This window comes from Protopterus annectens, chromosome 13.part0 (genome assembly GCF_019279795.1).
Source record: "Protopterus annectens isolate FY-2018-M chromosome 13.part0, PAN1.0, whole genome shotgun sequence".
NCBI lineage: Eukaryota > Metazoa > Chordata > Ceratodontiformes > Protopteridae > Protopterus > Protopterus annectens.
Genome location: NC_056747.1, coordinates 240,279,980 through 240,307,657, shown reverse-complemented (window position 1 = coordinate 240,307,657; position 27,678 = coordinate 240,279,980). Strand labels below are relative to the sequence as shown.

The 27,678-nt window shown below is 38.9% G+C and overlaps 1 protein-coding gene across 1 annotated transcript in view; it reads right to left on the bottom strand.

Moving 5' to 3' along the window:
• LOC122787200 (procathepsin L-like) overlaps window positions 1-27,678 on the bottom strand; it is a 282,706-nt gene that overhangs the window by 21,408 nt on the left and 233,620 nt on the right. The window contains exon 7 of the mRNA XM_044053790.1: window positions 25,328-25,445. Coding sequence (XP_043909725.1) covers window positions 25,328-25,445 — 118 coding nt within the window. The remainder of the gene's footprint in view (window positions 1-25,327; window positions 25,446-27,678) is intronic.

The following is a 27,678-nucleotide window of genomic DNA, read 5'->3' as shown; positions in this document are numbered from 1 at the left end:
TGTAACCTATGCACAGAAATATTTCCACTGGAGACGATCCTTACAGACAGCTTCCCGGCTGTATTCTAGCAGGTACAGCCATACTAGATGTGTACCACATTCCGTATTCTCATGTAAGGAATGCATTTATTGTATTATTTATTTATTTTATTGTCAGACGTGTGACAATAAAATAAATAAAATAAATGCATTCCTTACATGAGAATACGAAATGTGGTACACAACTAGTACGGCCGTCCCTGCTAGAATACAGCCAGGCAGCTGTCTGTAAGGGTCACCACCAGTGGAAATATGTCTGTGCATAGGTTATAGCAGCAGCGGCTATGCTATTCAGCCGTATTGCTCTACGGCAAATTGCTGCTGTAGCCATTTGGTTTTGGCGATGTAGCTCGCAGGGAAATGTCTTGCGAGCTACACGCCAGAACCTGGCTAGAGGAGGCCCATTGTATTTATCCCTAGAAAGAAGGGAAGTATTTTGGCAGCTGGTGTTTCAAGCTGATGCTTGGCCAGGTATTAATGAATGTATCTCTATTTCCAGTCTGTTAAAATTAAAGGCTTTAAGAAGATAAATCAGGTATCCCTTTAAGGGGGTGCTAGCTCAATTTTGACACTTTGATTGGCTGCTGAGGAGTGAACTGTTACATAAATTCTTAGCAATACTTCCTTGGATTTATCTGATGAAGTTTTGTGGTGAAACAAAATGAAAGAGCTTATCTTATTTTAAATATTTTTTGTATTAAAGAGGTTTTTTAACTGTCCTACCTATTACACAGCATTTTCTGGAGATTTGCATCCTGTTCTGAACAGACCAGGGTTATAAGCTGTTGAACGTTTGTGGCTTTTACTTCAGTTTGTAGTTTTGTTGCTTTTTCAGCTTGTGATATTGAATGAAGGTGCTGTAGAGGATGATTTATAAATGAATACACAGAGTAGTAGAAAGTAAGATGGTAAGTAAGTTCAGAATCAGATTAGGATGCAAAACAAATTACCTGATGTTTGCAGTGAGACAGATAGCGGAGAAGAAGCTAGAAATGAGGAAACAATCTGACTGGGCATACCTACACTCAGAAAAAGCATATAACAAGGTCTCAAGAAGTGTGACTGGGGTAGTCCTGCAATGGATCTAAGGCCTGGAAAGTAGAATTAGTACAGGCTACATGCAAGGACCCAGTGACATCATTTAACTACTTCCCCTTAATACAAACATTGTTCAGACTCACAAAGGAGTTCCCAGTTGGAGTAGGGGGCATCAGGATTCAATACTGAAATCACTACTGTTCATGCTGGTGATGGACTGCACTACCAAACAGATGGGAGGGGAAAGATCAGCAAGCCTGATGTATGCAGACAATGTGGCATTACAAGCAGACTCTGAATAGGAACTTCAGTCAATGATAGGGGAATGGAATGCAAAACTGAAGACACATGGAATAAAACCAATTACCAATGAGATAGTTGTCATGGCAGTAAATTAGGGGAAATCAGAAGGAATTGAAAATTGGTTGAAAGGGAAAGTAGTAAAATAGGATAACAGTTTCAAGTATCTGGGAGGGGCGGCTGAGGGGAAGGAAAGTATGAATGAAGAGATGAAAGCTGGAATCAGAAATAGCGGAATACCTGGGGCAAAGGAAGAGAGGAGTACTTATATTAATTGCAAGAGGAGCTCCAATAGTAATAAAAGAGGATAAAAAAACAATAATGGTAGATTTGTAGTACTAAGGGGCTATTGGCAAAGGAGGACGATTACATTGGCATGTATTTATATTCCACCACAAGCTGCTATAATGGAAAATTCTGGGAGAAATAAACGGCTTTCACCAACGAAAGGTGGGGACTGGAATTTGATTTTCAAAAGTTAAGATATGTCTGGGGGGCCCAGCAGGGAAATGTAACAAAGGAGGGTAGATTTTTAAAGAAATTTATGAAAATATTTGGCATGGAAGATGTGAATTCAGTACTGGCAGTTCAGAAGGAATTTACATATTATTCTCCAAAATACAAAAACTGGGCTAGGCTAGACAGAATTTACATTTCACAGGAACATGTGCATTTAATTTTAGGTCATGATACACAGCCAATAACTATTTCAGATCATGCACAAATGACAACTCAAATAAAAACACAGGGTAATGAAATAAAAATGAGACACTGGCACTTTCCTACCTACCTGTTGAAAGAGAGGATTTTAAGGAATGGGCAGTGGAAATTGGACAGTGCAGTGGTAGCGTTGTCGCCTCACAGCAAGAGGTTCTCTGGTTCAATTCTTGGCTGGGGTAACTTCTGCGCGGAACTGTATGTCCTCCCTGCATTCATGTGGGTTTCCTCCCATGTTAGAAAGACATACATCTGGAGTGTTTCTCCCTGGGTCTCTGCTGAAAATTGGCTTCTTTCCAAGTCAGACTTTCCCAGTTAACAAATGTTAAATAAATAAATTATTCAGGGGCTATTAGAAAAGATACAAATTTCTTCTGAAAATATAGCTAGGGAGTGTGATAAAATTAAAGTGGAGTTTAAAAAAAGGGTGGAAATAAAAGGAAGGGAGCTATGGTTAAGAATTAACAAGAATTATTTAGGGGACTGATAAATGTTAAAAGTATTGCAAAATAGGGGAGAATCTCATAGAACAGGAAATGGAGCAACTGCAGAATGCTAAACAGAAAATAAGGGATTACCTTGATAATATGCATGAGTTTAGAAAGACTGTTGTTAAGCAACTGTTTTGATAACTCTAGAAAACAAACTTTAGCACGACTCAGGCAACAGAAAACAGAAAGGGCTGTCAGCAAGCTTAGGCAGCCTATAACAAGGAAGATAATAAGGGATCTTGTAGAAATATTTTGTAAATTCTATGAAAATCTGTATAAAGCAGAGAATATGAAAATCAAGAAAAGGTACAAATGTAAAAGTTTATTAAATATGCCAAGGTTAGAGGTAGAGGAGGCTCAATTACTAACAGTTAGGATAGGTGGAGATGAGATAAAAATGATAACGTATAACCAATCTACAGGAAAGTCCTCTGGAATAGATGGTATTCCTGTGGATGTTTGGAAGCTAGGAGGGAAAAAACTGATAAGATATGGAAGGTTTTGTTTAACAGTATTTTGAGAAGTACCAACATCCTGGAAAAAAAAAGCAGTGGTGGCTGTAATACCTAAAGAGGGTAAAGATCCATCAGATCCAGCTTCATACAGGCCCATATCAACACTAAACCATGACTATAAAGTTTTTGTCTATAACAGCTAAAAGAATGGCAAAAGTGTTGCCAAAATTGATACAAATGGATCAATGTGATTTTGTAGTGGGAAGGCAAACATTTGACAACATTAACAGAACATGGATGATCCAGAGGGAAGCAGAATGTAAGAAAATACCACTGTAGTTGGTGGGTCTTGATGCAGAGAAAGCATTTGACAGAGTAAGATGGGACTTTCTGAGCAGAGCAATGGAAGCATTTGCATTCCCTGATAAAATTAAAAGTCTGATTAGGAGGCTATATGAAGGATTGGAGGTGAAAATTAAAGTAGGTAGTAGGGTCCTCTCTGATAATCTCCCCTTTAGCAGAGGGAGCAGGCAAGGGTGTCCTCTCTCCCCTTTGTTGTTTGCATTATATTTAGAACCATTAGTGAAAATGCAAAAAGAAGTCACCTGTACTGGATAAAGTACCCTGGAACAACGAAAGTTAACAAACCTCCAGTGGCAAAATTGTAGAAAAGTTCCAAGGTAACACCAAGGGCACAACTCCAAGAATAATTATCGAAAAACCTTTATTGAAACAGACCTGCATGAAAGTAAGCGCTTTCACGTCCAACTGACGCTTCTTCAGACTTCAATACTTAATGAATGAATGAAAGTGCTTATATACAATTCCAAAGCTCAGTAATTTCAACAATTAATCAATTAGAACAGTAAGAGCTTAAAGTGCTAGTGCTTAAAAAATCTAAAAAATCTATGTACATATAGTCTATATATATATTTATATAAAGAAACCAATCTCATGTAAAATATTGTTAAAACATTATATGTGACATACTAAAAACGCATTAAAGACTCCATTATAAATATATAGATAAGAACTCATAACAATTAATGTATTAATGTTTAAAAGCCTTAGCTGCTAAGAAGGGTCTGAGTGTGATTCTATCATTCAGGCCATATATATGCGCCTGAAGTCTAAGGATCCATCTAATCTCTGCTTCTTCTGTGTAGTTCTTTATATTTCCCAATCTACTGTCTAATATTATTAATTCTAGCACCTTAAACTTAAAATGATGCTTAGACCCTTCATCCATCACGTGTTTGGCTAGAGCATTTGTAGAATCTTCTCTATTAATGGCATATAAATGCTCTCTTATACGCTCACGTAGGGTACGATTGGTTTTCCCTACATAGTACTTAGTGCACAGCTGACATTGGGCTAAATATACTAAGTTCTTGGACCTACAATCAGTATAATTTTTGGATGTATATATTTTATTAGTAATGGGGTGGAGAAAAGTGGTGTCTGTATTAATAAATCTACATTGGTTGCATTTACGACAAGGGAAAGTACCTTCCCTTTGTGAGAGTGGATGTTCAATTTTGATTTTTTCATAGCAAAGTAGTCTTTTCAAAGACTTCAAGTTTTTATAGGCTATATTAGGTCTCTGTTCAACCAATGTCTTAATTTTCTCATCCATAGTGAGAATCTTCCAATTGTTTTCTATAATCTTTCTTATTTGATTGTTCCTATTTGTATAGGGTATTATAAGTCTGTTCTTGGAGATTTTTGGTTCTTTCTTGTTCTTATCAGTGGTGTTAGATTTATTATAATACGGACAACCTTTGTCTTTCCTTTTGTTGCTTGCCTCAGTGATGGTGTTGTGTACCGATTGTTCATTATAACCTCTTTGTATAAAATTGTTCTCTAACACTGCCTTTTGTTCATTGAAAGTTGTCTCATCTGTAGTAAGCTTAGAAACTCTTAAGGTTTGGTTCATTACTACATTTTTATGCACATGTCGAGGATGCATACTAGTCCTATGGAGTAAATTATTCCTCCAACAGGGCTTCCTATATATACAAGTATTCACACCATTGGGTCCCTTAGTTAACAATACATCAAGGAACTGGATTTTCTCATGAGAGTATGAACTCTCAAATTCTAAAAAATGAGTAGTGCCATTTATGTATTGTATGAATTCATTTAGCATGGTTGTTGTCCCTCTCCATGATAAAAAAACATCATCAACAAAACGGCAGTAGTGTATTAAATGTTCATTGAAAATTAAATTGTTCATTACATACGCTTCTTCCCAATATGCCAACACCAAGTTGGCATATGAGTTCGCGCAAGGTGTTCCCATCGCTACACCCTTTATTTTGTAAATTCTATGAAAATCTGTATAAAGCAGAGAATATGAAAATCAAGAAAAGGTACAAATGTAAAAGTTTATTAAATATGCCAAGGTTAGAGGTAGAGGAGGCTCAATTACTAATAGTTAGGATAGGTGGAGATGAGATAAAAATGATGATGTATAACCAATCTACAGGAAAGTCCCCTGGAATAGATGGTATTCCTGTGGATGTTTGGAAGCTAAGAGGGAAAAAACTGATAAGATATGGAAGGTTTTGTTTAACAGTATTTTGAGGAGAAGTACCAACATCCTGGAAAAAAAAGCAGTGGTGGCTGTAATACCTAAAGAGGGTAAAGATCCATCAGATCCAGCTTCATACAGGCCCATTTCAACACTAAACCATGACTATAAAGTTTTTGTCTATAACAGCTAAAAGAATGGCAAAAGTGTTGCCAAAATTGATACAAATGGATCAATGTGATTTTGTAGTGGGAAGGCAAACATTTGACAACATTAACAGAACATGGATGATCCAGAGGGAAGCAGAATGTAAGAAAATACCACTGTAGTTGGTGGGTCTTGATGCAGAGAAAGCATTTGACAGAGTAAGATGGGACTTTCTGAGCAGAGCAATGGAAGCATTTGCATTCCCTGATAAAATTAAAAGTCTGATTAGGAGGCTATATGAAGGATTGGAGGTGAAAATTAAAGTAGGTAGTAGGGTCCTCTCTGATAATCACCCCTTTAGCAGAGGGAGCAGGCAAGGGTGTCCTCTCTCCCCTTTGTTATTTGCATTATATTTAGAACCATTAGCAAAGAAAATAAGGGACTCAGAAATTCAAGGATATAACTGGTATGGTAATCAAGAAAAGCTGTCTCTATTTGCAGATGACATTATTTTATATCTGACAAAGCCAGAAAGGAACATTACAGTGCTGTGGAACATACTGAGACAGTTTCAAAACTTTTTTGGGATACAAAATTAATAAAGCTAAAACAAACAAAATACTGGTAAATTATGAATTGGTTCAGTAATATCCTTACTTATGGGGACATGATAAAATGAAGTATTTATGAGTATGATTCCGTATGTGGGAAGAGACTAAACAAAAGATAATACAAAAAATTAGATAATAGAAGCTCTGTTATATGGATATCGATGGTAAGATACAAGCAGTTAAAATGTTTTTAGTCCCTTTAGCCGTATACACAGGTCAGGCATATTTTTATCAACCAGAGGAGAAGTTGTAGATAGCAGTTAATAAAGAGCTGAAGGATTTTATCTGGGAAGGGAAGATAGCAAGAGTTAAGTGACATAAGCTTATTCCTCCAACAGAACGGAGCGGATTGGGATTACCTGATTTGAAGGGGTATTTCAGAGCAAAATAACTGGAAGTGGAAAGAGAAGCTGATGAAATGGGGGAAGATCAAGAAACAAGGAAAGACTGGGATTCTGGGTGCAGACCTTTAAGGAGAATAACAATAATCATACAGAATATTATATTCATAAAGTAGCAGAAAGTATTCAAAGAACTAAGCCAAAGTGAAAATGGAGAAAGGAGATTCTGCTGATGGGGATGACTGCAATTAGGGATACAGACAATAGGGAGCTGGAATTTACTGGAGAAAACTGGTAAAGGAACCAAATTATTTGGGAGCAAATAACTAGAGAGGGAAAGGTAATACAATGGGAAGATGCTAAGAACTTATTAGGACTGCAGGTTAGAGATTGCCTTCCCTATCAAGGATTATGATTTAAAGTTGGGCCTGGTAAATGTTTTATTTAGATGGATTAGGCCCAAGCTTATGAGGTAGTGTATAGTACCTGTGATGGAAGGACTGAGAACAAATCACCTAGTATAATAATATTGTGGTGTGACTTTGTGAGCTAGTGAGTATGATTAATAAGTCATTTGCACTTGGTTAAGTTAGAAGACAGGATGTCAGCAGAAACCAGTATTAGACTGTTAGTTATTTGTTTGCACACACTGCACATTCAGAGCTAACTAGTTGGGGTCACAATCATTTGAGAATTATTTTATCCGTGAAGTAATATTACTTGTGAGTAGGATTAAAGTAACTTCTCCATCTTTACTCCTTAGCAGCCATTAAATAAATATTTGTAGCCAGGAAAGAGTTGGTTGGGGTTGGACGTGTCAGTTTTCACACAAAATATTGTAATGCAGACTATAACAGGGTTATAGGGGGTGAGAAATGCATCTATTTGTTCTAGTTTATTTAGCAAGTTTTCTGTATTGAGAAGAGAAATATTTGACTGCTTATATTTAGTTGGAGGATCTGTGATTATGTGATGGAGGTGCTAGTGGTCCTGGGTTTGTTTCTAGATGGCTATGAATTAAGTGGATGTTAATGAGAGAGGCAAGTCTTAAATGGAATTTGAGAAACATGGTAAAGGTAAGAGGTAGTGTGTGTTTTTTCTTTATGCTGGGCCTTGGGGGAAATTGTGGGATTGGAAGGATGCTTTGAATCATTTGTTTACTGACTACTGTGGATGTGAATGAGTATAATGTAGGTATAATTTCTAGGAGTTAAGCTATTATTGCCTGATGGTTTAGGATGCATCAGGGATATGTGGGAGCGGGGTAATGGAGGTGATTGTTTACAGTGGAGGAGTGGAAAAGGATGTAAAGGAGCAGGAGGAAGGAACTAGACAAAGGGGTGTAGTAAGTTAGCATAGTACAAGAGGGGTGTTATGTGCAAGTAATTAAATATGTGGTCCCGAATGAGAGTGGGTTGGGGATTTATATATGACTGGAAGTGTGCTATACTTAGGGCAAGTACAAGTGCTGAGGAAGAGACAGTAATGATGTTAGAATGTTTGTAAATGTTTTATATAAAAAATTGGACCTGTACATGTAAGAGTTTCTTAGTAGCAATTGTGAAACAAAAGTGTCAGATACTTCTTATTTATTTATTATTTTATTTAGAGTGGGGCAGGTAAGTTTCACTATACTTTTGACTTATACTGTTGATTAGATGACTGATGGTCATTATTTCCATTGTGCTTTAAAGGAAAGAGCTTTATCTGACATTAGTTTCTTTAATGTATTTTGTTGGAGCATCCTTAAATTAGCTATTGGATGTAGTACTGGGGAATAAGAATAAACTGAGATTTTGTGGAGTGATTAAGAACTCCAACATTACTTTGTACTTAGAATATAGATCCTGGAAGGTTTCTTTACATTTACTGGGGTGGAGACATGAAAATGGCTTACTGGGTATAACTGTGGCAGAGGATGGGGTGGTTGGGGAATGGAATGGAGAGAAGTAGGCACTCCAACCACACCAGCAGGAGTCATGCAGTCTGAGCATTTGTAGCACTGCAACAGTCTGGGTTTAGCAATAGTGTTAAGGCAAGAAGAAGATTACGTTAAAAAAGTTTAAAAAATTAAATAAAAAACACACTCACTAGGAAAACTATGCAAGGATGACATTCCACTGAAATGGATGGAAACCACTAAAAAATTAAATACAATTCATAGCAACATCACAAAACATTTTTCTAAAGCTACATTACAAAACATGTCCTTTATCACAAAGCAGACTCCCATATATTATACACACCCACATAAGTAATAAATTATATCTGGGTGGGAGAATGCAGCATTTCCCCAGGACTATTGTGATTTGATAATGAGGGAGAATGAGAACTGTATAATTGCTTCAGTGATCTCATATACAGGAATAGACCCAGCATCACCACTTGATTCAAGCATTGCCTTCTCAAAGGAGGACATAATCTTATCTATCTCCCTGTGTGTCTGGCTAGCTATCTTTCATTTATACCTATCTTGTTGGCTAGCTAGCTATTTATCAAAGGTTTATAAGCAGATATTAGACATGTGGTCAATGGAGGTCATTTAATATCCTTGCCCAGTTTCCCAGATTCCCTATAGTGTTGTCTGGTTAAGTGACTTGGCATGACATGGCTTGCAAATTAAGTCTGAGGGAGTCAAACTCTATAATATTGCAATAGGGAATGGATGGCAAAACAACAACTGATTCATAGTTACTAGGCATCCCATCCAAAGGAAGATGCACTCAGGACTGTAGCACCCCCCCCCCCTTAATGTACAACACAATATCAGCTATCAATCTTCGTGCTTTGGAAGTAGAACCCATGGCCTGCTGCATCAAAAGCAAGTATTATAGCTGGTGTGCTATTAGCCCTGCTTTCAAATTCTATAGTAGAACAGTGATTACAGTTTGCTAAACAGAACAGTTGCAAATCGAAAACAAACTTAGCATGAGCAGCCGTATACATCTCTTCCCTTGTAACTCACGATTCCACGAAAATGCACTGAAGCTCTTAATTCCTTGAAATGCAGTGAAACTCATCTCCTTAAAAATGTACTGAAACTCAGGTCATTAAAAATGCATGGAAACTGATATTTTTAGTAGTCTAGCAGTTGATATACAGATTTAGGATCTTGTCTCCTGTAACCAAGGTACAGGCTTTGAGCCTTAAATTAACTAACCTGCCATCCCTAACTAGGGCATTATACTCACACACACACATACACCACTACTTACCTCCATGATTAATTTCACTGCAGCAGGTGTGCTTCCACATCCAACAGGAATGTCTTGCATTAAATTTCATGCTCAGAAGCAGAATGTGGAAAAGCATGCTTAATTTTGCAGCAGCAAGTGTGTTTCCATGTCCAGTAGAAACATCTTGTCTTAAATCTGCCCTCATAATGTGGGAAAGAAGTAAGCAGCAGCAGGAACATCTTGTATGTAAATTCCACATGCAGAAAGCAGAAAACAGGTGTGTGTGTGGAAGCAGCTGGTGTTCTTAAAGAAGAATGCCCTTAAAGAACACTCAAGATTTTTTTTTTAATTAAAAAAGTAAATGTTGTGGCAGTCCCCCTAGCCAGAGTGGCCTCTAGGTCACCTAGTGCTGGATCTGATCTACTGGTATAGTGTGGTGGTGTAAATTTCTGCATATCCAGTGGTGTTAACAGGATTTAGTGGGGATTCGAAGTTTGTTAATGTATCATTTAGGAGTAGGTAGTTTACCTTAAAGAAATTTCTAAATGTACTTTGGATGGAAGGGATCAAATGGTTTCATTGTTATTTCAAAGGAGACTACTTTATGGTCAGACCTAACAAGTGATGAAAATACTAAAGGGATGGTACAAGACGTCCCCATATTAGTAAGGACAAGATCCAAAATGTTGTTCTCCCTAATGGGTACTCTAATTGTTCCAGGGCACTTGTATTGACAAAGTCCAGTAATCTCTATACTTGTGCACTAATGGTGGTGTAGGTTTCCCAGTCTATAGTTGGATAGTTTAGATCACCTAGGAAAATGGTATTGGGTTTAATACTGAGTGATTGCTGTTCTGTAGATAAGCATTGTTGTGATGTGTAGATTTCTGCTTGATACATATTTCACTTACTGGACACCTTTCTCCTGGCCCTACTATAACTTATTTCTCTATGATATTCAAAACTAAGTTTATTATCTTTATATGTAGTATTAATTTCTAAGTTTTCTGAACTGGCCCATTTATAACTGTTTCCCATATTGTGGCTGCTACATAACTTAGTTTTTAGTTAAATTCAGTCAAGCCATTAATGGATGCTGAATCACCAATTTTGTTTATAATGACTTGCATGTTCAGATAAGTCTTTTTCTGGTTATGTGCATGTGTAATTTTTATTTCATTGGAGTGTTTAATACAGTCTTATAAGGCATTAATATATTCTGAAAACAATAATGTCCCTAGAGTAGAACCCTGAGGTATTACTCTATGAATTGGCATAAATAATTTCTTTTTTTTAAATACACATCACTTGTGACATAGGCAAATTTACATTTATACAAAAGTAATCAAACTGCATTAACAAATTAACATTTACAAGATTAAAGGTTGCAGCAGTCTGTTTAAACAGTCTTTCAGTAATCACTCTGATTAAACTTGTCAAATATTCTAATAGTTTTAAGCTTGCTCAGTAGTACTTTTACTGATGGCGTCAAAAACCAGAGTGAAATAAAAATAAATATTTACTTTGATAAATTTCTATATTTTATTCAAAAATTAAGCCAAATGATACAAAATTAAGCGCTCCTGATATGTTTATTATAAATGTTTGTCTTCAGTCTATCCTGTACAACAAATTTTTCAACGATCTTTCAATACTGTAAAACAGACTTACAACTACATATCTTTAGGTCACATTTTATTCCCTTTACCTGTGGCTATAGGAACAACAGTGACTGTAATCCATTTTGTGGCGACTTCTCCCTTTACCATAAGTTAAACAGATTGCATAATGTGAGTGCTAAATCCATTCTCAGTCCTTTTAAGAGTGTATTTTTTAGTTCATCATAACCTAGTTACTTTATGGTCTTTATACATTTTAGTTTTCCTACTGCATCCTTTATGAGCTATTCACCTCTGTGATACATTTTCTGGAAAGCAGTTATATGAGGATCTTTGGTGTGATCCTTCAATAATTCTTTAATAAGGTCACTAATGACTCTGCTTACTCTGTTGTTGACATACATTATTTGCTTTATACACATATGCATCTTCTGATATATCTGTAATGTACCTCATTGTTTATTATATTAACAGATAACTTACTCTCCATTTTAATTATATCCCTAGCTAGCATTTTCAGGTTTGTACTTGTATCACATTCTGCTCTTTCCTCAATACCCAAACATTCTTTTTATACATAATTCTCAGTTTAAATGCTTATACCAATTCTTTCCCTTTTGTTTTCAGATCTGTTACAATGTTCTTTTGCACCTATGATTCTATACATTAATGTCCAGATGACATACTGGTGGATGCATGAAGGTGTTTAGGATAGATGGCAGTAGGGTTTATACCAAATTGTTTAACAGAATCTTGGAAAGTGAGAGGATGTCTGAATAGTGCAGAAGAAGTGGATTGGTATTGATTTTTAAGAATAAGGGTGATATGCATAGCTGTAGTAACTACAGAGGGATAAAATTGATCAGCCACAGCATGAAGTTATAGGAAAGAGTAGTGGAAGCTAGGTTAAGAAGGGAGGTGATGGTTAGTGAGCAGCAGTATGGTTTCAAGCCAGGAAAGAGCACTACAGAAGTGATGTTTGCTCTGAGGCTGTTGATGGAGAAGTATAGTGAAGGTCATAAGGAGTTGCATTGTATCTTTGTGGACTTAGAGAAAGCATACGACAGGGTGCCTAGAGAGGAGCTGTGGTATTGTATGAGGAAGTCGGGAGTGGTAGAGAAGCATGTAAGAGTGGTACAGGATATGTACGAGGGCAGTGTGACAGTGGTGAAGTCTGCGGTAGGAGTGACAAATGCATTCAAGGTAGAGGTAGGATTACATCAAGGATTAGCTATGAGCCCTTTCTTATTTGCAATGGTGATGGACAGGTTGACAGTCGAGATCTAACAGGAGCCCCCATGGACTGAGCCCCCATGTTCTGTAATGTTTATGGATGACATTGTGATTTGTAGTGAGAGTAGGGAACAGGTTGAGGAGATCATGAAGAGGTGGAGATATGATCTAGAAAAGACAGGAATGAAGATCAGCAGGACTAAGACAGAATATATGTGTGTGAATGAGAAGGAGGACAGAGGAATGGTGAAGATGCATGAAGTAGAGGTGATGAAGGTGGATGAGTTTAAATACTTGGGATCAACAGTTCAGAGTAATGGTGAGTGTCCACGAATAAAAATCCTAGGGAAGTCAAGAACAAATGGATGACCAGGTAGGCTGCCTTAATAAAGGTACGGTGGGAAGTCAGTGAAGACGCTGGGCTACCGGTAAAGCCTTGAGAAAGGCTGTGCGTACCCGAGCGCTTGTGGTTGAAGGCTGAGTAAAGCCTTTAGAAAGGCTTCGTAAACAGGTCGTAATTCTGGCTGGTCAGGTCGCCTGGTGAGAGGAACTGCTATTGAGGCAGCTAGAAATCAAAGATGAAACACACAGAAAAAAACAGGCAAAACAACATAAATGTGGCTTGGCTAAGGAGCTCTGCTCGCTGTGGTGGCAAAAAATCAACGTAGTCGAAGTTCAGATTCTAGAAGGTCGTACTTTATTGAAGTAAAAAGTACCAGAAGTACAATCACCATTGAAGCATAGTTCCTTAATGGAAAGAGTGATCCTGAGGATTTCCTTTTATAAGAGTACCTGGGGGTGTCAGTGGGGGCCAATCAAGTGTGGGTGAAAAAAACTTTATTGTGATTGGGCATGACAACTTGACATCACACCTTACAATCTGATAGGTTCAATACCCTGAGACAGCTCATACGTGGTTAGTAGAATCACTCTAAACCTACAATAGTGAAGTTCGGAGATTAGCTAAAATTAGCTAAAAAAATGTAGTTAACTGAAAATAGTCTTGCTGGAAAAAATCAACCCTTGCTGGTAAAATACATTGTTAGGCTACACTTTTCAAAATCTTTGTCAGGATGGTGGACAACCTAAAAGAGCATAATAAGCAAAGTCAAGCATATTAGAGAAATAGCAACAACATGTATGTATGTAAAATAAGAAACAGGCTAGAAAACCAAAAAATAAGACCAAAAAATAAGAACCAGGCTAGATATCCAAAAATATGATACAGAAATTAAAAAGAGCAACAAAATAGTGAAAAATTATTAAATAACGGATATCAATGGAAAAGTACAGTTTTGTACCTACCATAAATGTAGATGTTCGAGTATCCACATTGCTGCAGTCCTTACTATTGGGTAGTCCGCTGTCCAGTCGGCCCGAATACCAAAGTATATGGCTGACGTCGGTCAGGGCGCATTAGACTGACATCAGTACGTCAGGGTACTAATGCGCATGACCGACGTCATATCCTCAGTCTTTTCTTGCCCCAGATGTCAGAAGACCCTGAAAAGATAAGGCCAAAAACCAAAAACTCCCAAAATACCTGCACCAAAAATATATATACAATATATACACAATTAGCAGAATAAAGCCTCACCTACACAACCACCCCTAAACACAGAGGAAGGAGGGAGGGACTGCAGCAATGTGGATACTCGAACATCTACATTTATGGTAGGTACAAAACTGTACTATGTTCTTCATTCCACATTGCTGCAGTCCTTACTATTGGGTAGAATCCCAAAGCAGAGGTAAGGGAGGCTGGCAAATCATAAGGAAGCAGGAACTGACAACATGCCTTGCAAAATAGCTGTGGCAAAACCAGCCCTAGACTTAGAGTAGAGAGGAAGGTGATAATGCTTAGAGAAAGTATGCACTGAACTCCAAGTAGCTGCCTCCAAAATATCCTTAGTTGCCACCCCCCTTAGAAATGCTGTGGAAGTGGCAGTAGCCCTAGTGGAATGAGGCCTAATCCCAGCTGGAATCTCCTTGCCATGATGGGAATAACAAAATGCAATGCAACACCCAATCCACCTAGAAATAGTTTGTTTTGACACAGGCTGGCCCTTAGAACTCAAAGCAAAAGAAACAAACAACTGCTGAGACTGCCTAAAATCCTTAGTCCTGTTCAAATAATAACGCAATAGCCTGTGTACATCTAAAGTGTGCAAAATCCTTACCCTAGTATTTTGGGGATCTGCATAAAAGGTAGGCAAATGAATAGTTTGGTTTAAAGCCACACTAGAAACCACCTTAGGCATAAAGGAAGGATTAGTACGTAAGATACCCTATCCTTATGAAAAATCAAAAAAGGCTCCACTGCCATAAGGGCCTGCAACTCAGAAACCCTTCTTGCAGAAGTAATGGCCAACAAAAAAGCAGTCTTCCATGACAAGTATTTCAAGTCAGCAGTAGCCGCAGGCTCAAAAGGTTGTAGAGTAAGTTTCTCCAACACAAAATTGAGATCCCAAGCAGGAGTAGGAGCTCTACGTGGGGTCTTATATTCTTTGCCCTCTAAGAAATTGCTTGAACAAAGGATGCGAAAACAATGGTGGGTCACAATCATAGTGAGCTGAAATTGCTGCAGCATGAATCTTAATGGAAGAAAAGACAAACCTTTGTCCAGTAACTCAGTAAGATATTGAAGAGCCACACTCAAATTTGGCTCAGTAATCTCCAAATTGTTTGCTGCACTCCAAAACAAAAATCTCTTCCATTTTTCTGACACTTTCCTTGTACTAGGTCTTCTGGCTTCCATAATCACATTTAAAACTTGTTGAGGAAGCTGAGACCTGCTGTCTTTCAAAACAGAATATGCCAGGCTGTTAGATGTAGAGAGTGAAGCTTGACATTGAGCAGATGACCGTCCCTCTGAGACAACAGGTGTGGAATCAAGGGTAAAGGCCATGGAGGCTTCCTTACCAGACTCCTCAGTAATGGGTACCAGTGCTGCCGAGGCCAATCTGGAGCTATTAAAATCATCCTTGGCTTGTCTTGTCTGACCTTTAGAAGCACCTTTGGAAGAAGAGGCAGAGGTGGAAAGGCATACACATGAAGATTTTTCCAACTGAAAGAAAGAGCATCCACTTTCCAAGCTGTGTGATGAAATCCTTTGTGCAAAACTTTGGCAGCTGGTGGTTTAGTGGAGAAGCGAACAGATCTATGTCTGGAGTTCCCCATGACACTGTCAATTTTGAAATACATGAAGATCCAGTTTCCACGTGGGGATCCATGATTTGTCTGCTTAATACATCTGCGAAGGAGTTCTGTGCTCCCGGCAGAAACCTTGCCTGAAGAGTTAGTTGCAGACTGAGCGCAGTCTCCCATAAAATCATTGCTTGTCTGCACAATGGGTATGAATGTGTTCCCCCTTGTTTGTTGATGTACCACATGACAGTTGTGTTGTCTGTTAGAATCAACACCTGCCCTGGAAGAAGTAACTCCCTGAAAGCAATTAATGCAAACTGAACTGCTAACATCTCTTTCATGTTGATATGTAGATGCTGTAGTCTGACAGGCCACTTGTCTTGTATCCACTTTCCATTTAGATGAGCTCCCCAAGCAATATCTGAGGCATCTGTCGTTAGAATCTGACTTGCCTCTGGCCGGGTCACAGAGAGTCCCTTGTTTAGGTGACATTCCTGAGCCCACCACAAAAATTCCTTTTGAATGCAAGGTATTATTTGAATGACAGTGTCCAAATCCTGGCAGTGCTGTGTCCACAGATTTTGAGATACCATTGTAGCTTCCTCATATGCAGTTTGGCATTGGGAAGCACCAGAATACAAGATGCCATGAACCCTAAGGCTTGAAGGACTGTCCTTGCAGTCAGCCCGGACTGAAGAGATAGATGATGGAAGTAACTGGAAAGATTCTTTTGTTTGTCCGGGGTTAAAAGGCCATCTGGGCTGCTGTATTCAGTCTCACACCCAGAAAGCACATGTCTTGAGAGGGTACTAGACTGGACTTTATTTCGTTCACAGAATACCCTAGGCATCTTAGCACTGCTATGACATATTCCAGATGCTGTAGAAGATCTTCTTTTCTTGAGCCAGAATCAGGCAGTCGTCCAAGTAAGGATAGATTTGGATTCCTTTTAGCCTGAAGTAAGCTATCACTGGAGCCAGAACCTTTGTGAATACTCTGGGCAGTAGATAAGCCAAAGGGCAATGCAGAGAACTGATAATGAGAATTTCCAGCTCGGCAGATACTTCCTGCAACTTAGTCTGATTGGCACATGAAGGTAAGCTTCCTTGAGATCTAAAGTTACCATCCAGTGATCTTTGCCCAGCAGAGGTAAAAGCTGTTGTAACGTCAACATTTTGAACTTGGGAATGTCCAGATAAGTGTTGAGTATAGATAAATCCAGAATTGGTCTCCACGTGTTCCCCTTCTTTGGTACCAGGAACAGGCGAGAATAAAATCCTAGGCCCCTTTCGCACAGGAACTGACTGAATGGCCCCTATTTGGAGCAACAGAGAAATTTGCTTGTGAGCCTCTGTCCTTTGAAGAGGAGGAATGTCCGCATGCCTTTGAAAGGAGGCAAGGTATGGAAATAAAACCTGTAACCGTGGTGAATAATATCCAGAACCCATCTGTCTTGGGTAATTAAATCCCAATTTTCTTTGAAAAGAGACAGCCTTCCTCCCAAAGGTGCTGCCAGGCGAGAATGTACTGGCAGCTGAAAAGGTAGGTCATTGGGTCTGCTTACGAAAGGACTGACCCCTGCCCTCACCAGAAGTCTGAGCAGGGGAACTCCTGTCCTAGGCCTAAAAGAACCCTGAGCTCTGCCCCTACCACGTCTAGACCTACCCCTAGACTGGGAATCATAAGCAGGATAAGTCCATCCCTTAGTAGGCCAATTTCTACTAAACTTGGAGGCTGCACCTGCAAAAATCTTTAACAGTTTGCATAGACTTAGCCTTGTCCTCCATTTTCTTCAAAACTGCTTCCACAGGCGAACCAAACAACACATCAGACTGTAAAGGAGCATCCAAAATCCTTGTCTTAACATGCTCAGCTAAATTCTGATCTCTTAGCCAGGCGTGCCTACGAAGAACAGAACCAGTGGCAGCCACCCTGGAGGAGGCCTGCACAGCATCAAAACCACACTGCAAGGAATGTTTACCCACCTGTTCAGACACATGAACTAGATCCTGCAACTCTTTACACTCAATACCTTCAGCCAGAGCATCCACCTTAGATTTCAACTGTGAAAGAAGATAATTCTGATATTTTAACATGTGAAACTGACAATTCAACTCATGGCTAAAGTGGAAGAAGTATACACTTTCTTTCCCCATCTATCCAAAGCCCTTGCCTCTTTATCAGGAGGGACAGGATTCTTAACAACTGAGGCCTTTACACCTTTAGGCCCCTGAGAGACAGTTTCTGGGTCTGCCCTAGGACTCTTAAAAAGATACTTATGAGCTTCCAGGCACCCTATAATACCTATCCGGTTTAACTGGGGCAGGAGGCAAAGAATCAGGATTCAGGGAAGCCTCTGCAAACACATATTCCACCACATTCAAAACAGGAGGTATAGCTAAAGGCCTATGCTGGGGTAAAAACAAGAATTCCCTAAGCCTTTTCCTGGAATCAGAGAAATCTTGACCTTCCCATTTAAAATGCTCCCTCATGGAATGCAGAGTCTCTGAAAATGAAAAATCCTCAGGAGGAGAAGCAGAAGGAGTAGAATCATCCACATCAGAATCAGAATAAGGAGGGTACTCCTGCAAGTCTTCAGCCAAGACTCAAGCCTCCGAGCATTGCTCAAAACTCTCAAACTCAGGTCCCACCCTAGGCCTCTTATCAGGAGGGGGCAAAGAACCTCTAATCATAGTAATCAAATCCTCTGCCATTTTAAGCATATGTTTCTTAGGCAAAGATCCTGAAGTACTAGGAGAAGCCCCACAGAAGCTAAACTTGGCCTGCCCTCAAAGAAGCCTTGGAAACTGAAGGGAGGCTCTAACCACCTTAGGAAGAGAGGGAAGAACAGCCACCTGAGAAGCCCCTCAGCCTGGCCTACTTCCTGAGAGGATACATCCTGTAACAGTAAAGTCTCTCCCTGAGACTCCAAAGAGACACCTGGCAAAACCTCCGGCTCCACTGAGCCTTCCAAAGAACCGACGTCTGGGACTGTCGGTTCCTCAACCCTGGGCTTTGCTGCTTTATCTTTTTTTTAGCGAAGCGGCCGGAGCATCCGACGGCATTTTATAATTACAACGCTTCCCAAACACTAACCTGGCACAGTCTAACCTTCTCTTAACAGTGCGTTTGTTAAATCTAGCACAAGAACGGCATCCAACAACGTCGTGCTCAGGCCCTAAACAAGGTATACACAAAGTATGGTAATCCCTATGAGGTATCTGTTTCCCACAAGAAATACAGTTATTCACTTTTTCTGACATCCGGTTAAATACTGAGGCAAGAAAAAAAACAAAATATTCCCCAACGGGGTACTTAGCCAACTTTGATTCGGTCTGAAACTCTGACTTCAGAAACTTTCAGAACGCCAACCTGCACTCGCAAAATTGCTTCTGCATCGGACCATGCGGCAAAAAAGACTGAGGATATGACGTCGGTCATGCGCATTAGTACCCTGACGTACTGACGTCAGTCTAATGCGCCCTGACCGACGTCAGCCATATACTTTGGTATTCGGGCCGACTGGACAGCGGACTACCCAATAGTAAGGACTGCAGCAATGTGGAATGAAGAACATCTAATGTATTAAGATGTGGAACTGAAAGAGGGCTTTTAATTCAAAAAAACAATCTTAAAAAGGCACTCATATGTAACCTGAAAAGCTAGAAAGACACGAGGAAATAAAAAAAAAACAGTAATACTGAACCATTGTAGAAAACATGAAAGACATGAAAGACAAAAAATATATATTAAAAATATATTAATGAACCATTGACCAAAAACGAATGAAGGTAGACTGGTGAAATCAACAACACCGCCACATTCCTGCATTTTACCAGCAAACAAAGTACAGAGGAGATCGAATTTCTGGATCTTTACCTGAGGAAGAAACAAGGCTCCACCACATTGACACACAACCTCTATCAAAAACCCACTAGGGTAAACTTTTTCTGCATGTCACCAGTATGCACTCCTTCAAACAGAAGGTGAGCATGATTAAATCGCAAGGGATCCATATAGCACAAGTCTCCCAAGACCTGACAGATTTCTTGACCAACATTCGAAAGCTACAAATGGACTTTTTAGCCCGAGGCTACTCAGAAGGGCTAATCAACAGGATCCTCGACCCCATCATCAGCCAGCACCAACTTGGCGCCCCTAGGGCTCTAAGTGACACCAGGATCCAGACCACCCCAGAAGCTAGATTCCAGTTCAACTGCATACTGGACTTCTCTATGGACTACAAAGACATCATCCAGATCGTAATGGACAATTGGCCCATCATCACAAGTAACAGATCTTTTGGCCACATTTTTCCAGAGAAACCCCTTCTTCACAGCTAGAAAAGGGAGAAGCATTAGGGACTTTCTGGAACACCCCTGCCAAGTTAAACTTGACAACCCTGGTACCTTTGCCTGCAGTGAGCCTCCCTGCCATTACTGTAGACACATGAGTGGTGCCACAGGCTTTTACTGCCCCAATGGCAGGAGACACTACACACCTAATGTCAGAGGCGACTGCAATGTCACAGGAGTGGTTTACAGGGCAGCATGCACCAAATGCAATGCTTTCTATGTGGGCAAGATGGTCAACTCCCTTGAAAGAGGATAGCAAAACACCTGCATGACTTAAAATACTTGAAAGTGACAAACCAGCTGGCAGTGCATGCTCTCAGGAACCTAGGACACAATACATTCAAATTTCATGTTCTTGGAGACATCCCTAAATCCCCACTAGGCGGGGACCACAACTCGCTGCTTGAGAAGATAGAACTCGAGTGGCAAATACATTTGCAGGCAAGGAAAAGACCAGGCCTTAACTATGCCGAATCTTTGACCCCAGTCTTGTATCTCAGAAAGATACAACACCGTATACCACAACCTCTGTGCCTGAACCTCTAACAGATTTACTGGCGAAATGTTACCTTTCGTGCGACAGCCAGTTTTGATCTCACTAGTCTACCTTCATTCGTTTTTGGTCAATGGTTCATTAATATATTTTTTTGTCTTTCATGTTTTCTACAATGGTTCAGTATTACTGTTTTTTTTTTCTCCGTGTCTTTCTAGCTTTTCAGGTTACATATGAGTGCCTTTTTAAGATTTTTTTTTTAATTAGCAGCCCTCATTCAGTTCCACATCGTAATACATTAGTTTCTATTGATATCCGTTATTTAAGAATTTTTCACTATTTTGTTGCTCTTTTTAATTTCTGTATCATATTTTTTGGTTTTCTAGCCTGTTTCTTATTTTACATACATGTTGTTGCTATTTCTCTAGCACAGTCGGCTTTGCTTATTATGCTCTTTTAGGTTGTCCACCATCCTGACGAAGATTTTGAAAAGAGTAGCCTAACAATGTATTTTACCAGCAAGGGTTGATTTTTTCCAGCAAGACTATTTTCAGTTAACTACAATTTTTTAGCTAATCTCCGAACTTCACTATTGTAAGTTTAGAGTGATTCTACTAACCACGTATGAGCTGTCTCAGGGTATCTAACTTATCAGATTGTAAGGTGTGATGTCAAGTTGTCGTGCCCAATCACAATAAAGGTTTTTTCACCCACACTTGATTGGCCCCCACTGACACACCCCCAGGTACTCTTATAAAAGGAAATCCTCAGGATCTCTCTTTCCATTAAGGAACTATGCTTCGATAGTGATTGTACTTCTGGTACTTTTTACTTCAATAGAGTACGACCTTCTAGAATCTGAACTTCGACTACATTGATTTTTTGCCACCATGGCGAGCAGAGCTCCTTAGCTGAGCCATATTTATGTTGTTTTGCCTGTTTTTTCTGTGTGTTTTATCTTTGATTTCTAGCTGCCTTACTAGTGGTTCCTCTCACCAGGCGACCTGCCAGCCAGAACTACGACCTGTTTATGAAGCCTTTCTAAAGGCTTTACTTGGCCTTCAACCACAAGCGCTCGGTTATGCACAGCCTTTCTCAAGGCTTTACCGGTAGCCCAGCTTCTTCACCGACTTCCCACCATACCTTTATTAAGGTAGTCTACCTGGTCATCCATTTGTTCTTGGCTTCCCTAGATTATTTTATTCGTGGACATTTTTCCTCCTCTGCATAGGAGCTTAAATACCCAGGTCCCACAGACAATCATTTTCCTGCCAGTAATAGTGAGTGTGGAAGAGCACTGAAGAAGAGAGTGCAGGCTGGGTGGTGTGAGTGGAGAAGAGTGTCAGGAGTGGTTTGTGATAGATGGGTACCAGTAAGAGTGAAAAGGTGGGTGTACAAGATGGTAGTGAGACCAGCTATGTTATATGGGTTGGAGATGGTGGCACTGACAAAAAGACAGGAGTCCGAGCTGGCGATGGCAAAGTTAAAGTTTTTAAAATTTGCATTGAGTGTGATGAGGATGGACAGGATTAGAAATGAGTTATAATACAGTGTCAGCTCAGGCTGGACAGCTTGGAGACAAAGCTAGAGAGGTGAAATTGAGTTGGTATATTTGGAGAAGGCTGCTAAGGATGGAGCTGCCAAGTAAGAGGAAAAGAGGAAGGCCTAAGATAAGGTTGATGGATATGGTAAGAGAGGACATGCAGGTGGTTGGTGTGACAGAGCATGATGTAGAGGACAGGAAGAAATGGAAACAGATGATCAGTCTTGGTGACCCCTAACAGGAGCAGCCAAAAGAAAAAGAAGATTCGATGCATTAATGTAACTTCCTAAACAGTGAATTCTACACTAAATCTAAACAGTTATTCCCTGGGTTATGTCTCCAGTTATGTCTATATCATTCACACTTCATAATTTACCAATCTGCTTCTTCCCACACTTAGTAACTATTTTGTTCTTTCTGTTTTATGAAGTTAATTTTTATACCAGTATTCTGTTTTAAGGTTGTACATCTTTTTACTACAATAATATGGTCACCCCCAACAAACAGAAGTAGCTTCCAAGTAATAATTCCATATATTTTGACCTAGCAATGCAACATCTAGCATGGTATGGGTCTGTGTGGGTTCAGGGAGAGTTTGAATTGATTGATGGCAAGATGCAACAAACTCATCTATGTCATCTCCTCTGTTTTCACCAGATACCTTTGTTCAAAGACCATTCTCTATCTAGCACATTTAGGTCTCCAATTAAGGTTAGATTTGACACATTAATCAGCAGAGCTTCTCCAAACAACTTCTGTTGTTATAGACTATTTGTATTCAGCAGTAAGAACAATATGCATGTACACATCAGCACACCTCCTCCAGTCATTTCTTCATGCCTGTGACAGTAATAACAGTTTTATCCTTCATCTTTTTAACTACTGTATGTTTCTGTCATAATAGCTATATGCAGTTTAGTTTGGGTCTATATCAGATTGTCGAAGTTTTAATACTTTGAATCACTAAAGATCAAACTTTAGTGATTAGTCTTAAAACTTCGAAGTGCTATAAAAGTGTTTTTAATACAAAACAAAAAACACCTAAAGGCTGTAAGCAGGGGGGCTGTGCCCCCCCACCCCCGCTACTTAAATATACCAACTCCGAGATCGCAGTTCAGTGCAAGGCAGTGCGGAAATGGAAGATTTCCATTTCCTACACTGTAGCGCAATCTCTGAGTTGGTATATTTAAAGAGCCGGGGGTGTGGGGTGCAGGGGGCTTGCACCCCTGCTTACAGGCTTTTTGTTTTTCTTTTTTTGTTTTAATAACATTTTTATAGCACTTCAAAGTTTTAAGACTTTGATCACTAAAGTTTGATCTTTAGTGATTCGAAGTATTAAAACTTCGACAATCTGATATAGACCCGTTTAGTTTCTATCAGCAGATTCTCCAGTTCAAGAAATATTAATAGAAAAAATACACAATATACTTCTTCCTTCATGCTTTGTGGGTATATTTCTTGTCCCACTTCTAAAAAATAATTACTGTAACATCTTGTCTATGGCAAATGTAGAATACATGTTTAAATGTGCGTAAAATGTAGCATGAGCCTTTAAAATTCTCACAATAACCAGTAAGATTATTCATTTTATTAAACAGGATACTAGAAAAACAAATTGCCTATTAACGTTCTATAAAACACTGTAGCCTGAAAGGGAAATCAGGAAGTTAGTTCCTTAAGTGGGAGGATCAGCATAAGTAAAGCAGGGTCTGTGCCTGGAGATACATGATTCATGGAGTTGGAGGGCTCATTGGGGAGTATATGTTAAATGTGGCCTCAAGGAAGATTAGGTGAAAAGTTTGTGTAGAGCTGGAATGAAGGTCTAGCTGAGGCCTGCAGCAATAAACTATAACTTACATCATGTATGCTGCAAAGACTGTATGGGACTGAACCTGTATGGAATAAAATTAGTGGAGTTACTTCTAAAAAACAAGAACTTGTACTTCTCAGATTAACTACAGTTATCCAAAATGGGCTCTTTTCATTTCATCTTTAAAAAATAAACAAGAGTTTTTACATCTCTCTGCCTCCAGTGCAGTAAAAGAGTTAAGAATACATTATATACTCATTTCTGTATGCATTTATTCAAGCTTCAAGAGGGGATAGAACAGTGAAAAAATAGATTCTAAAAGGGCTAGAGTCAGACAGGGAGCTGTAATGAGAAAGGTTAGCTGCCCACTTCATGAACTCAGAAGGACACATTCTCAATTAAACCTTATTTTTATTTTAAAAATGTGCATGTTCTTACATTCATATCCTGGATTCCAACATGTCTTGGCCTGTTTCAGTCAAACAACAATTACATGAGGGACATGGCACTGCAGGCAGTACCTGTTGGGAAGCTAGACTGCCTACAGTACTAAGTTCCACATACAGGTGAAGCTGTTGTGCAGGATGACCTCATGGCCATGCACCTCCACTTGTATAGCAGCTTTGGCACTGCAGGGAGGCTCTTTGCCTGCTGTACCAGAGTTGAAGTATAGGGAGAGTTGTGGAGCTTAGCAACTTCAGCTAGACTCTGGGTGTCCAATGAGTCCTTTGGTAGGACTGCAGGGTACTGGGAATGGCTAATGAGATTCATTACCCTAGAATCTTTCAGAATCTCATTACTTGTTCCTCGTGTGCTGGGAATCCCAACCATTCAGTACCTTGGTATTGTTAGGTACTTTTTTGGGCATACCCCATCCCCAGGATGATATCATTCCTGGGGCAGGGATGAAATTCAGGTTTAGGGTAGCAATGTAGAGAGGCAGATTCTCTCTGCTATGCTCCCCCAAAACTTTTGGAATTCCACTCCATAAGTCACTTAGACTATGCAGTAGTCAGGTTCACCATGAAATAGGTCCTGAATCTTGCTGATCTTTTCTGGTAATCAAACAAAAACACAAAATGTTTAATAGCTGCTTTACTGCATTTTGTACCTCATATTTCTGTATAGGATTTGCCTTACAACTTTCACTATAACTTTCAAATATAAAATATGTTTATTTGATTTACCAATGTAGATGCAGAACGAATGCACACTCACATGCATATATATTATTTTAATAAAAAAGGAAACATGGAGTTCTCATTGACTGAAAACATACCTGTTTTTAATGATCCAATAGTTTGTTTTTGTACCATCTGTATTATTCAGTGTTCCATAACCCACAGCAAGCACGGCATGGTTTACTAGGCCACTACAAAATATGTCCGAATAAATTCCTAAAACAGTAGAGACAAGAAAGGTTATAATGGTTGCATTAATATATTTAAAACTGTTAATTTAATGGAACAGTGCAGTATAAAACACAGAACCATTTCCTTTGGTAACTGATAAAGGATAACATGACCCACACTGTCTGCTTACCTCTCAGTCTGTTCATCATAGTTAACCAACAGCCCATATTCCTTCATTGAACCCCCCTTAGGGAGGCTGTTGTGTACATCCTCTCTTTTGTGAAAAAAACAACTCATTGTATTACTTCTGTGCCTCCTTCCCACCCTAAAAGTACCTTGATTTGGGTGTTGTCTTTTTCTGAAAGATGCTGGCCTCTTGGGCATTGTAGAAGCCCTTTAGATGTTTTAATATTTTTAATATAGCCTGCCTCTATTCCTTTGAGCTATACAAAAGAAGTTTCTTTAAAGTCTAACAATACAATGGTCCAACTTGAGCAGTGACATGACTAAACATTTTTAGTGTAACCTTCCTCTGTTTCTCTGAGATGTATAGATGATCTTTCTTTCATGTCTAACTAGGCAAAAGCTGCAAATATTTAGCAGTAGAAAAATAAATCAGAAATGTCCCCAACACATGCTCAAATCAAGATAAAAGAGGCAATTAAATGTATTATGTGCATTAGAGTACATTTTGCACTATACAAACACTAAGCACACTTTTGCACTATAGAAACACTAAGTGCACTATCAACATTAGATGCATATATATCAGGAGTTAATAAGATGTCATCAATTCAGCCAGGAGTAGTAATTAAAACTGATGTGAACTGGCTCATGAAAATAAAATAAAAAATGTGATGTATGAGATTAAACTTCTGAAGGCACTTTTAGTACTAGCAGTAGATCCAAAGTAGAGACTAACCTTTTTAACACAAATTAGAAATGATTCCACAAACCCTCATAGTGTATCAACATTGCTTACTAAATTTAACCAAGAAAGCTATATTCAATACTATTTTAAAACTGTGTAACTTAGTGATACAGATGTGTGAGTGCTGTAAACCACGTAAGGTGAGGTCATTGATCCACACTTCATAGATGCTTTCCAAGTTATCAAAAACATTTAATTTTAAGGTAACTCTTGCTTTATTTTATCTTATGCAGCATCATGACAGTTTAAAGGAAATGCTTTCCCTATTTAATTCCAACCATTTAAACAGCTCATACAATATGGCAAAAAATAAAGGGTTACTTCAATTATTGACATATGCAAACACAAACATGTGGAATAACTGAGATATTCACTTTATTCAATAGATGAGAAAAAAATAGCAAAATAATCCCCTCAGAGTGCATAAACACACACACGTAGGTAAAAGCAACTTAATTCTAAATTATGAATGTTTTTGCAGTTTAAAACTATAGGTTTATAGTATGCTATGGGGAGCTTTTTCCAGCCCAGAGAGACAGTTATCCTTGAGTAGTCTAGCAGAGCTGATAGCAGCAGTACTGAAAAAAAGAACTACACCTTTTATGTGCCTCAGATAGCAACTTCCAAGCATGGATAAAGGACATTAAAAACTCACTGCAAAATCTGGGCACTTGTTTTCAAGAACATAGAGTATCATCTTTAGTGACTGCCATACCATAACAAAATGCTGCAAAAAATGAACCAGCTGGGCAGTCTCACCAAATATCTAAAATATAGCATTTTCTATTTAAATGAAAGATCATGAAGAGACAATTGAATACTTAGAGGTCCAGTGAAAGATATCTCTCATGGCAAGCTTGATTCACCAAAACAAGAAATCTTTAGTCAAGTGACTTTTCCTGCTAAAGCATTTTCTTAATATGTAATAGAATACACATAGCACTGAGTATCCTGACCAAAGTCCTCCTCTGAGACTAATCCATATTAAACTTCTCAGTATATCAAATACTTTTAATGTCCTGTTAGCTGACAAAAAAAAAAGAAGCTGTCTGGCAGAGCTATAGCCTAAACATTCTTGTAAACTTATCTAAAGCAGTAAAAAATACAAGATTCAACATGGTGCCCAATATACAGTATGGCATCACTTTCAAAATGACTTATCCAATTACTGTATCTTTCTCCTGGAAGAGATATGTATATAAAACTTCAGACAAAGACCATTTGTTACATGGCTGCAGAAATATTTGAAAAACTCATGAAATGTAGTTCTTCATCCTTGTTATATTTCAGATGGTTGCTTTTATTTATCACACTTTAACACATTTTCTTCCATGGGTGGAGGTGACT